A 13272-nucleotide genomic window follows, 5' to 3' on the forward strand; every position below is an offset into this window, starting at 1 on the left:
GTGGCACGATCCCACTGCAACCTCTGCCTCCCAGGTTCAAGTGATCCTCCTGCCTCAGCCTCCCAAGTAACTGGGAATACAGGTGTGCGCCACTATGCCTGGCTAATTTTTGTATTTTTAGTAGAGACGAGGTTTCATCATGATGGCCAGCCTGTTCTCAAACTCCTGACCTCAAGTGATCTGCCTGCCTCCACCTCCCAAAGGGATTACAGGTGTGAGCCACTGCACCTGGCCAAGACTTGGAAGTCTTGTTTGTCCTGGGTTGAGTTCGCCCTGCTGTTGGGGACAAAAGTAAGAAGCTTCAGTGGGCAACTGGACACCCAGAAATACCAAAAAATTCTGGCAAGCTCCACACCCACATTTGCAGAAGTAAGTTAATAACAAGAGAAAAAAACTATCAGGGTCTTGGAGGAAATGGTCCCCAATTTAAATATCAAGTAACTCTGGGATAAGAAGGAACTTATCACACCTGTAATTCCAGCACTTTGGGAGGCCGAGTCAGGCGGATCACCAGAAGTCGGGAGTTCGAGACCAACATGACCAACATGGAGAACCCCCATCTCTACTAAAAATACAAAATTAGCCAGGTGTGGTGGTGCATGCCTGTAATCCCAGCAACTTGGGAGGCTGAGGCAGGAGAATTGCTTGAACCCAGGAGGCAGAGGTTGCAGTGAGCCGAGACAGGCTAAAAAATTGCACTCCAGCCTGGGCAACAAGAGCCAGACTCCGCCTCAAAAAAAAAAAAAAAAAGGAGAAGGAACTGCTTTACCTAAGGTTAAATGCCTACTGGCTGATCTTTAACACCTAGTGAATTAACTCTCCTGGGGTATTTTGACTGCATTTCTAATACTGCAAAAAAAGTTAGTCAACCTCAGGTGGGAAGGTGATTTATGCCTGGGATAACAGTTAATCACCCAATTCTCAGGCAAACAGTCTTCCATTTAAAACTATTAAATTGGTGCAAAAGTAATTGCAGGTTTGCCACTATCAATGGTAATATCCACAATAACTTTTGCACCAACCTAATACTATTTTGTTCAATATGGAAGTCACAAGCCACTTGTGGCTAATAAGCAGGTGGCTGTTCTAATCAACATGTCCTGTAAGTGTCACATACACACCAAATTTCAAAGACACAGTACCAAAAAAAGAAAGGTAAAATATCACCCAATTTTACACACACACCAAGTTTCAAAGACTCAGTACACTTTCCAATTCAGTATGTAAAGAGCTTGAAGTTGTCACTTCATTTTAACAACAAAAAGCTGAAAAAAGTGCAAAATCAGCAACCCTTCTTAGATCCGTAAGAGAAGTGAAGTCACAGAGCAAATCACTGCCCCTAAAACGAGAGAGACAGGCAGATAGAATCACTAATCCCAGCACTTTGGGAGGCCAAGGTAGGCAGATCACTCGAGGTCAGGAGTTTGAGACCAGCCTAGTCAACAGAGCAAAACCCCGTCCTACTAAGAATACAAAAATTAGCTAGGCGTGGTAGCACATGCCTGTAATCACAGCTACTCAGGAGGCTGAAGCATGAGAATTGTTTGAACCTGGGAGGTGGAAGTTGCAGTGAGCCAAGATCACACCACTACACTCCAGCATGGGCAACAGAGTGAGAGTCCATCTCAAAAAAAGAAAAAAAGAAAAAAAGAGAGAGAATCACAGCTTACCTGAGCAGAGACTCCTGAGCAGAAAGCTCCGTGGAAACCAGTGCTGGACAAGTAACCCTAGCTGTAATTAATGAACTGCTGGAAGCTCAATGTAGACAAGTCTGAGGGTCAAAAACTCCAGGGGACCCCTTCATAGGGGTATCCCCACACTTCTGTAAGTTTTATATCCAGGAGTACAAGCGGGTGCCTACAGTGAATAGCAGAGAAAAATTCCTTCATGCTTCCAGCAGCGGGAGGGGGAAAGTCATCATTTTGGTGTAGGCCAGAGCTTTCTGTTCTTCCTAACAAAGTTTGCCCTCAGGAGAAACTACTTAACCAGAGCCTAACCTTTGGAGGTTTTATCAGAGCCCCAAACCTAACTAGAAGAAGGGAAACTCCCAACTCCAGCCCCCTCCATCTTGTCCCACCTAAGGTGGGCGGGGGAGGACAAAGGAACTGAGAGGCACCTGTGGAGTTCACAGTCCAGAAGCACAGGCTCACTCAGACTGGGACCTGGAGCCTCAAAGGAATCCAGAATGCTTCCCCATCCCCACACCTCACCACCACATTGCTAAAACCCGTTTATGGCAGTTCCTTTTACCCAGTACATCACGTCCGTCTACTAAGAAAAAATTATAAGGCATACTCAAAGGTGAAAAGCACAGTTTTTCACTGACCTCAGATATGGCAGAGATGTTGGAATTAGCAGACCAAAACACTATGATTAATACACTAAGAATTCTAACAAGTAAAGTAGACAGCACTCAAGAACAGATGGGCAGTGCACTCAGGGGGATGGAAATTCTAAGAAAGAAAAAGAAATGATTGAGATGAATAATACTGTAACAGAAATGAAGAATGCTTTCGATGGGCTTATTAGTAGACTGGACACAGCTGAAGAAAGAACCTCTGAGCTTGAGGATATCCCAATAGAAACTGCCCAAAATGGACAAAGAGAACAAAGATTGGAAAGACAAGAAAACAGAGCAGTATATCAAAGAACTTGTGAGACAACGATCCAAAAGGTGTGATAGACACATCATGGGAATACCCAGAAAGATAATAAAGAGAGAAAGGAACACAGAAATATTTGAAGCAACTATGACTAAGAATTTCCCCCCAAATTAATGTCAGACATTAAATCATAAATCCAGGAAGTTCAGAGAACACCAAACAAGATAAATGCCAAAAAACAAAAAAATAAGAAACCACCACTGTGACATCACATTTAAAATAGGTGGAAAAAAATCAAAGATAAAGAAAAAATTCCTGAAAGAGGCCGGAGGGGAAAAACACCCTCTCTAAACAGGAGTAAAGATAAGAATATCCGACTTCCCAGAAAGCATGCAAGCAAGAAGAGAGAGAAATGAAATATTTAAAGTGTGAAGAGAAAAAAACCGACCAACCTAGATTTCTGTACCCTGCAAAATTATCCTCCAAGAGCAAAGGAGAAATAAATATTTTTCGCAGGCAAATACTTAATGCCAAAAAAAGTAAAATATCAAAAGGAAGAATGTGAAAATTACATAGGGAAGTGATCATTTGGAAATATTAGGTTAATAAATTATATTATTAAAATTATTTGCCGGGCGCGGTGGCTCAAGCCTGTAATCCCAGCACTTTGGGAGGCCAAGGCGGGTGGATCACGAGGTCAAGAGATCGAGACCATCCTGGTCAACATGGTGAAACCCCGTCTCTACTAATACAAAAAATTAGCTGGGCATGGTGGCGCGTGCCTGTAGTCCCAGCTACTCAGGAGGCTGAGGCAGGAGAATTGCCTGAACCCAGGAGGCGGAGGTTGCGGTGAGCCGAGATCGCGCACTCCAGCCTGGGTAACAAGCGAAACTCCGTCTCAAAAAAAAAAAAAAAAAAAAAAAATTATTTCACCAGTTTGTTTCTACTTCTTTAATGTGGCTACTAGAAATTTTAAAATTACATCTGTGCTTTGCGTTTGTACCTCTGAGTGTATTCTGTTGGATGGGGCTGATCTAGAAGGTGATTTCCACATAATAAGCAGTCAATACATATTTACCAGACCTTTTTTTGGCCAACATTTTGACAGCTAAGACAAAATGATTTGTGTGAGTCTGGCCAATTCTACAGTTTCCTTTTTTTTTTTTTTTTTTAATTGAGACAGAGTCTCACTCTGTCTCTAGGGCTAGAGTGCAGTGGCATGATCTCGGCTCACTGCAACCTCCACCTCCTGGATTCAAGAGATTCTCCTGCCTCGGCCTCCTGAGTAGCTGGGATTACAAGCGCCCACCACTACACCCAGTTAATTTTTTTTTTTTTTTTTTTTGTATTTTTGGTAGAGACGGGGTTTCACTATGTTGGCCAGGCTGATCTTGAACTCCTGACCTTGTGATTTGCCAGCCTTGGCCTCCCAAAGTGCTAGGATTACAGGCGTGAGCCACCGCATCCAGCCTGCAGTTTCCTTTTCTTAAATTCTAAGGTTGTAGACCAAAGAATAAAACATTGATAAGAATGAAGGATATTTGAAGAGTTCAATGAATAAGTCAGTGCATAAGGCCGCAGCAGCATTCCAGGGGTCAGCAGGCATCAGGAGGTTAGAGAAAGAAAAGGAAAAAAGAGAAAAGAAGAGAGAAAGAGAAGGGAGGGCAGGGGAGGGGAGGGGAGACGAGAAGGATTTCTTGAGAAATAAATTTAGTGTTTAGAGGCCTGAAGGTCTCACATCACACCATCATAACCACCAGGCAGTAAGATCTGAGACGATAAACAGAGCGACTCACATTCCTGGACGCTGAGCATGTGGGAGGCGAAATATCGAAAGAAACCAGACCCTCTCAGTGCCTGAGGTCAGGTGCCAGCCAGGGCGCCGACAGGTTCACCTCAAGAAATAGATCGTTTCAGGCAGTGGAGCCTGCCAAATTTCCTAAGGAGGACGCATCCAGATGAGGATGGGTTGCCCAGAATACTACCAGAGCAATCCACAGACATCACAAACACCCTGTAGCCCAGGGGATGGGTTGCCCAGAATACTACCAGAGCAATCCACAGACATCACAAACACCCTGCAGCCCAGGGGAAAGCCTTGTCTAGAAAAGACCCTTTTTGGCTCCAAGCCCTTCCACATGGCTCTCCCTCTGCCAAGCTGTTGCCACCATCTATTTTCCTTTATCAATGGTATTTATAGAACTGACCCAATAGCAGCACATTTTTCCATTTGTACTAAGATGTTTGCACTCATGTAGTCTGAGGCCGCATGCCCCACTGAAAAGCCTACCAGCTTTAAGACCTGAATCTAAACCCCAGAGTGGCCCTGTGACCTTGAAGAAACTATGTAAACTCTCTGGACTCCAGTTCTCTCATCTGTAGAAGGTGAGAGATGTTAACTCCGACCTCACAGGTTTGGATGTAGGAAAAGACTCGAGTACATCACCTAGTAGACAGAGTGTGTGCAGAGAAGGCTCCCACGCATGAGAATTGTCAGATCACAGCCACAGAGATGCCTGGCTCCCATGGCACTCAGGGGAGAAAGCTAAGTGCACCAATGACCGGCCTACAGTCCATCACTGAACTAATCAAGCCAACCAGCCCCACCCAGTCGTATCCATATCCTCGGCCCCACCGCGCCCTCCGAGTTGAAATGACTGGCTACAGGCACCTTCTAGAAGGAAAAGAACTGTGAAAGTAATTGTGTCAGTCAGGGTCTGGGCAGGAAGAGACGGCGGCACACTCAAAAGGGGTGAGTGAGGAATGCGGAAGGGAGGAGGGAAATGTGGGCGCAAAAGAAAGCAGCAAGGAGCAAGGAGGTGTCCTGGGACTTGCAGTGTCACTAGGGTCATGAGCACTGTGGCAAAGGGACAGCCACCAGCAGCCTGTGGCCTTCAGCAGAAGACAGCAGCCACCGTCACACCACGCCCGGCAGAGAGGGACTGGGGAAGCCTCTCCCTCCTCCGCTCCCAGGTCTCCTGCCGGGGCCTGCCATGGGCCAAACCCCACGGGAAGCCAGAGGGCAAGGGAGCCCGGCTGGGGAAGGCCATGGGGTTGGCCCCGGGCTGCAGAGCAGGAGGGGCGTGGATCCACGGGGGAGCATAAAGCATCCAGCACAGTCATTGCTCCACGTGGAGGCAGGAACAATTTTTTTTTTTTTAATAGAGACGGGGTTTCACCATGTTGGACAGGCTGGTCTCGAACTCCTGACCTCAAGTGATCCACCCGCCTCGGCCTCCCAAAGTGCTGGGATTACAGGCGTGAGCCACCGCGCCCAGCCAGGAACAATTTTTAATTAGTTTCAGTGAGAATCTCACAGGCCATCAGAGCCTTTTGGAGATGCTCGCATTATCATCCCAGGTGGCAACGAGGCTGCCAGGCCTGCCCTGTGGGGAGAGCTGGGTCACAGCACGGGCAGCTGCTGTCTGATGGCGGCCGAGGACTCACACCTCACTACAGTCCCAACTGTCCCCATGACCTGCTGCAAATTCATACTGCCTGTCTGCTCACAGCCTGAGCAAAACCCCAGGCCCCAGGGAGACTGACTTGGGCAAATTCTGAAGCTTCCCATGGATAAAAACTAAAGTAACCATTGTTGAACACAAAGATATCTACGAAGTCACTGAACCTCAGCTCGTCCCCGAGGGGCGGTGAGCCCACTGAGGGGACAAGCCCAGATGGGGAGGTCGCCAGCCTGGCTGTGGAGGTGATGTGGACACCTGTGCCTCAGGGGTCCCCAACCTGGCTCCCGGGGCTCCCGGCTACCCTCCTGCTGCTCGTCCTTGGCAAATGGCTTCTCTTCTGGAGAAGCGGCACCACTTCTGGACATGTACCAAAAACGGGGAAAAACAAAAGAAACGCAGAACTGGCTTCAGTTCAGCCTGGTTCTCGCTTGACCTCAGCTAACTGGCTAGCGAACTGGCTGCTTTACTTCTGTATTTTCCCACTTTGATTTTTTATTTTTTTTTAATTACACAAACCATACAAAAATTTCTTATAATTTACCACCCAAAATGACAACTTAGAACATTTAGCTGCGGGTCTTCTTTTTTTCTATTAAAATGGTTATACCCAGGCCCAACCCTGGTCTAACCCCAGTTCTGGGATGGGGCCAGGATCCCTGCTAGGTTCAAGGAATCCTCCTGCCTCAGCCTCCCAAGTAGCTGGGTCCACAGGTGTGTGTCACCACACCCTGTTAATTTTTTTAAAAAATCTTTGAGAGATAGGGTCTGTCTCACTTTGTTGCCCAAGCTGGTCTCAAAATCCTGGGCCCAAGTAATCTTCCCACCGTGGCCTCCCAGAGTGCTGGGATTACAGGTGTGAGCTACCACACCCGGCCAGGTTAACTAACTTTTCAAATGCTTACTGAGCACCTGCTGCATGTGAGATACTTACTGAAAATGCTGCAGTAGCCAAGACCCGCATGGGGCTGCCGACCAGCATGAGGACTGTAGTGAGCGATCCCTGCACGTGGAGGTCAAAATGAGGACCGTGCAGGCTGCTGCGGGAACAGCTGCTGGGATCCGACTTGCTCTCTGAACCAGAGAAGGAAGGCCTTCTTGAAAAAGAGAAGTTTAAAAGCGGAAGGGAAGAGACGAGTGGGCCTTCTAGCCACTGGGCCTTTTGGAGTCTGTGACATCTGGGACGGACACCTCACTTGGGACCTGAGCGCAGATCAGGGCGTGTCCTTTAGGGGCCCGGTCAGCGCTGTCGGTGGCCTTTGAGGGTGGGGAGCGGCTCCCGTCAGAGCACGTTTTCCTCCCTTGGTTCCGTCCTTCTGGTGGGAGCAGGGCAGATGCTAACAGGGCACTGAACTCAGATTATTCCAGTATGGGCCCCAAGGTCAAGCCTTGTTGCCAGGCCTCAAGCGGCTAGATTTGGAAGTCCTACAAGCATCTGGAGAGGGGATGATTAGACAAAAGCAGCTGTGGGGCCGCAGGGACCTGGCGGTTTAATCTTAGGTCTGGCCTGTGGGAGTACATCCGTCCTCTCCCCTTACTCTTCCGGAGGCGCTGAGAGGCGAGCCTACATTTGCTCTGCGAGCGGTGGCTTTAACCTGGAAGCAGGACTCGTATTTGATTCTGTTGGGCACTCAGTTTTGGGGTGAGGGGCAGAACTCCTGGATAGCAGCATGCAGCGATCCAAACAACATTCCAGCCTCCAAAATGGACCAGGAGAAAACAGGTTCCACACTCAAATACCATGCAGGCCAGGCAGAGAACACATCACGGCAATCGTCCAGGTGTCCTGCCACTGGGAGTGGTGGCATTTGTGGCGAATGGAAAGTGCCCTCCCCAGCCAAAGAGGGTCGTGTTCTTCTTTTCTACCTTCCTTCTTGCTTCCTTCCATCCAACCAGAGCACATCCACAGGCCAGATTCAGCTCAGCGCTAACCAAGTGCTCACCCTTAGTTTAGAACAGTGCTTCCCAAAAATGGGTGGTCCCCAAACCAGTAGCGTGAGCATCATCTGGGAACTTGTTAGAAGTACACATTCTTGGGCCCCACTCCAGTCCAACTGAATCAGAAATGCAGGGAAGAAAGGAGGAGCGGTGAGGCCAGATGAGGTGGCTCACACCTGTAATCCAGCACTTTGAAAGGCTGAGGCAGACCAATCACTTGAGGTCAGGCTTCGAGACCAGCCTGGCCACCATGATGAAACCCTGTCTCTACTAAAAATACAAAAATTAGCTGGGAGTGGTGGCACACGCCTGTAATCCCAGCTACCTGGGAGGCTGAGGCAGGAGAATCGCTTAAACCTGGGAGGTGGAGGTTGCAGTGAGCCGAGATCACACCATTGCACTCCAGCCTGGGCAACAAAGCGAGACTCTCTCAAAGAAGGAGAAGAGGAGAGGAGAAGGGAGGGCAGGAGAGGGAAGGGGAGGAGGGGACAGCGAACGGGAGGGGAGGGGAGGGGAGGGGAAAAGAGGAGGAGCACTGCCCAGCAACTGTGTTTGAAAAGGCCTGCTCAGTATTTCTGATGCATGTTAAAGCTGGAGCCACTAGATTCAAAAGTTGTGGCTGAATGGGTCACTGTCTGATCCACCACAATTATGCATTTTTTTCTCATTGCTCATCTGTGCATGGATTTATAGAGCACGCACAGTATACCAGGCACTGGGCCAGGCACTAGGAGTCAGGAGCAAACAGATGCAGGCCTTGCCCTCACAGATCTTATGCCCAGACAGTTTACCCGGAATCCTATCTTTACATCTTGCCTCTTGTAGGATGTGTCTGTTTTGTGAGCTCCCATATATTAGCTTATTTGACTATCACGCTTTGGAGAAACAGGCAGAACAGAGGTTACTTTTCCTCCATGACAAACTGAGTCAGTTTGTCCCTGCACAGTTAAAAATCTGCTTAGAGTCACGGTGTCCGGTGGCCCTGCACTGCCCACCTTAGCCGGGGCACTTTCCAGGTAAGGCGCCCTCCACGGCCCCAGCTCACCGGGCATTAGAACACACCCCTCCCATCCTTGCACTGCTGCACAGGAGCGTCTCCGTGGGCCTCAGGCTGTCACTGCTCTGAAGCTCAGGCCTGCCCTGGCTCCATCTCAGCTCAGGACAGATGTCCTCAGACACACACAGTCACCAAGTCACCCTTACACCTGGGAGCATCTCTTGAACATATTTGAAGACTTGATAGAACGTTCAGCGCCAGGCCGTCAGCTTCTTTGAGTGGATCATACTGAGAATTTCCATCGGAAGCAAGTCTCTTGGCCTAAATGAATATTAGCAAAATAGAGAAAACAACTGGCAGGTGGGCCGCGGTCTCCGGAGAGCTTGTGCACAGATTCACACACTTTCTCCCCTTTAATGTCCCCGTCCCCTCCTATTCATGCCACCCCCATGCCCTTCAGGCTGGTGCACAAAGGGAACTCCACATGGGAGTCAAAGTGTGATGTGATGGGCACAGAGCGGTGGATCGGCCGTGGCTCCAGTAAGCACTGCTCCAAAACCTCCTTCATTTGGCCCTCTCCGGACAAGCGCGGTAGAACTCTGAGTTAACACATCCCTCCCACTTGTGGCTTGGGAGCAGAAAGGCTGACTCGGAGTTGACTATCACATGCCTGCTCTGATTGGTGGGCTGAGCCCCTTTGTTGAGCCGGTGAGATTGATGGTGCCGTGTGACAGCTTCCCTCCCACAGACCAGAGAAGAGACACAGTCTGCTAGAAGTGACTTTTCAAATTATCTGCAGAAAACATTAGTGGATATTTTCCCATCTGCATGCCTCTGGGCCTTATTGAGTCATAAAAAGTAAATGATTTCCCTGAATGCTTTGACAAACCTGATAGTTGCAAGCCATTTTCTAGCTGATTGATTTGCCATTATGCATCCAAGTGTCTGGAGCATAAAGGCTGGCTGGCAAAGAGCACTGGTGAGAAAATCACGGGCAGCTTCTGCAGGAGGAAGCCGGGTCCGAGGAAGACAAGCAAGGGCCAGGGCTTGGTTGGTGAGAAGGAGCTAAAAGCCAGGTGAGGAAGACTTCTCAGAAGAGGTGGCTGGCGAGACAGTCGGAGGCAGGCACAGACTCACGGGGAGGGCGAGAGGAGGCAATTAAAACAGAAAAAGGGGCCAGGCAGAGTGGCTTGTGTCTGTCATCCCAGCACTTTGGGAGGCCAAAGCAGGTGGATCACCTGAGGTCAGGAGTTCGAGACCAGCCGGGCCAACATGGTGAAACCCGTCTCTACTAAAAATACAAAAATTAACCAGGTGTGGTGGGGCACACCTGTAATCCCAGCTACTCAGGAGGCTGAGGCAGGAGAATTGCTTGAAACTGGGAGGCAGAGGTTGCAGTGAGCCGAGATCACACCACTGCACTACAGCCTGGGCAACAGAGCAAGACTCCATCTCAAAAATAAAATAAAATAAAATAAAATAAAATGGCCATGCATGGTGGCTCACACTTGTAATCCCAACACTTTGAGGGGCTGAGGCGGGTGGATCACAAGGTCAAAAGATGGAGACCATCCTGGCCAACATGATCAAACCCTGTCTCTACTAAAAATACAAAAATTAGCTGGGTGACTGTCATCTCAGCTACTCGGGAGGCTGAGGCAGGAGAACTGCTTGAACCTGGGTGGTGGAGGTTGCGGTGAGCTGAGATCACACCACTGCATTCCAGCCTGGGTGACAGCGAGACTCTGCAGAAAAAGTGAAAACAAGCTACTTGTTCTCTGCTCGCTCTAGGCCAAGGTCAGCAGAGCACATAAAACATGACCAAAGGCTAAAAATAGGAGGCTAACCACTAAGGACAGAGGACTGGGGCCTTCGAAGATGGGTCTGTAGAATGCTGGAGAGGCCTGCAGCGGTGACCTCAGGGCCAGCTGTCACCGAGCTCCAGAGGTGGCCCGATTCAGAAGGAAGGGCATATCCATCCTTGCTCAACTTCTGCGCCTTTTCTGGCAGCTGCTTGGTCCTGGGAGAGGCGAGTTCTGTGCCAGCCTCCTGAGCTGCCCGGGATCTAATGAGAACGGGGAGATGTGACGCCCGCGCTGCTGCAGGAAGAAGGCAGATGAGACACCGAGTGCTGTGTCATTCATGCCCACGCTCCGTTATCCTGGGCCGGCAGAGTCACAGTTGCAACCTTTCCCAAGGGTGATGGAAGGGGCCATGCCCTCTGCTGGGGACCCTAGTCCCCGGGGGCTGGGTGGCTTTGCGAGCACCACCTGGCCCATCCCAAGACCCCCACTCGGGGGAAAGATGGGAATTTACAGGGCCTTCCACTTCTTCCCCTGGAGAGGGAGAGGAGTAGTCGTTCCTAACACCACTGATGTATGGAAGGTCTATGAAGGGTCTAGAGTGAGCATAGCCACTCTCAGCAGCAAAGCCCAAGATGCTGAGGACAGAGAAGCACCGAGGCCAGCCAGACCATCACATCCTCCCTGTGTAGCACCTGTTCTGAGCACCAGTGAGAAAAAACACAGCCCATTCCTCAAGAAAAAACCAGAAACGTTAACAAGTACAAAAAGTGATACGCAAGATCAAGACAAGCGCTTAGGGGCTGGGGAACGATGGCATGACGGGGGCAAATGAGGGGACATCTGTGACCACTGAGGACGTTACAGACACGGCCCGGCGCATCTCTGTTGTAGCACTTGACACATCCAGCTTGTATCGGAGCTGTTTATGGATGAAGTCCTCTCCCCCACACCAGGTGACACAGTCTCAGCAGGGAGTGCTGAGGCTTTTTGTCCTGTGTTCCACACAGTATCCAGCTCAAGGCTTCGCGTATATAACTGCTCAATAATTGTGGAATGGGATTGAGCCTGAAAAACGGAACGTTCTCAGAGCACCCACACTATATAGTAAAAAATCCCCAAGGAGTGGCTGCCCTGGCCTCTACCCTGCTCTGTCTTCTGGTCCCCAAGAACAGCCCTTGCCTTGGAGCTTGGGCTCCTGTCCCAGTTCTTGTCACCTCTTAGCCTTGTAACCCTGCACCCCACAATTTAGATCTTGACTATTTTACAGATGAACTGAAGAGCTTGCTTTTCCATTTGTAGGCACAAAACGAGCTGGTGAGTACAGGCTTGTACCTGGTGCTGCTGCTTCACTTCTATGAGCAGAGGTTTGCAGAACTCATGAGGCTCAGCCACAGCCAGGTTGAAAGAGAGAGGGTAAGTCTGAACGTGACCCAGAGCTGACCGGTGGTGGCCTGAAAACCCCGCAGTGCTGTTTATTAGATGTCCAAGCTGCTGAGGTCCTTGTGGTCGCTTGGGAGGATACGGGACTGTCATTGTTAGGACTAAGATTTAGCAGCTGCTAAGTATATACACAGTGACCCTCTGGTTGAAAGTAAGTGATGATCATGTAATTGCTTATTTTTAAACATGAGTAGTAATTAAATGGTCATAAAAGCGAGTGAGTCTCTAGGGATATCTGCCCCCTCCCAAAATAGGGGACAGCAAGGATGCAGGGGCTGGTTGTGTATAATGTGTGAGCACTCCCAAAGCCCAAACATGGAGGACCTGCAAAAAAGAGGGACCTGGCTGGATGTGGTGGTTCATGCCTGTAATCCCAGCACTTTGGGAGGCTGAGGCAGGAGAATAGCTTGAGGCCAGGAATTTGAGACCAGCCTGGGCCACACAGCGAGACCCCATCCCTACAAAAAATGAAAACTAAAAAAAAAAAAAAAGAAAGAAAGAAAAAATGGAACCTTCCCCACAAGAGGCCTGCTTAAAAATCAATCAAACCATAAGAGGAGCTCCTCTTCATGTTTTGCCTGGGATCCCAGGACATGTTATGTCAGCGTATGTACCTGGTGAAAGAGACAGGCTGCCAAGCAATAAAGATGCTGATGGTGACACCATTTGTCATTAGAGAAGAGGATGTATTTACCAGGAGTGATCGTCCATGGCTTAGGGATGGAGTCCCCACGTCCTTCAACAGAACTGGGGCCCTCTAGGAGGCCACATGGTGTGCGGGGAGAAGCCTAGCTCTCCTACCAACTGGAGCCTGGCCTTAACAAAGTCGCCAGGCGCGGTGGCTCACGCCTATAATCCCAGCACTTTGGGAGGCCAAGGCGGGTGGATCACGAGGTCAAAAGATCGAGACCATCCTGGTCAACAAGGTGAAACCCCGTCTCTACTAAAAATACAAAAATTAGCTGGGCATGGTGGCACGGGCCTGTAGTCCCAGCTACTTGGGAGGCTGAGGCAGGAGAATTGCTTAA

The 13272-nt window shown here is 49.4% G+C and overlaps 1 protein-coding gene and 1 long non-coding RNA gene across 3 annotated transcripts in view; one reads left to right on the top strand and one right to left on the bottom strand.

Annotated features, from left to right (window-relative positions):
- The window catches only part of MARCHF10 (membrane associated ring-CH-type finger 10), a 101600-nt gene that overhangs the window by 81083 nt on the left and 7245 nt on the right, over positions 1 to 13272 (top strand). For both annotated transcript variants that reach the window (XM_064369740.1, XM_064369741.1), the window contains exon 10: positions 12104 to 12217. In XM_064369740.1, the coding sequence (XP_064225810.1) occupies positions 12104 to 12217 (114 nt within the window). The remainder of the gene's footprint in view (positions 1 to 12103; positions 12218 to 13272) is intronic.
- Positions 1 to 13272, bottom strand: part of LOC135271723 (uncharacterized) — a 58220-nt gene that overhangs the window by 26882 nt on the left and 18066 nt on the right. The window lies entirely within an intron of this gene.

Source organism: Aotus nancymaae, unplaced genomic scaffold, assembly GCF_030222135.1.
Source record: "Aotus nancymaae isolate 86718 unplaced genomic scaffold, 86718_ANA_hifiasm-v0.15.2.pri h1tg000089l, whole genome shotgun sequence".
NCBI classification, from domain to species: Eukaryota; Metazoa; Chordata; class Mammalia; order Primates; family Aotidae; genus Aotus; species Aotus nancymaae.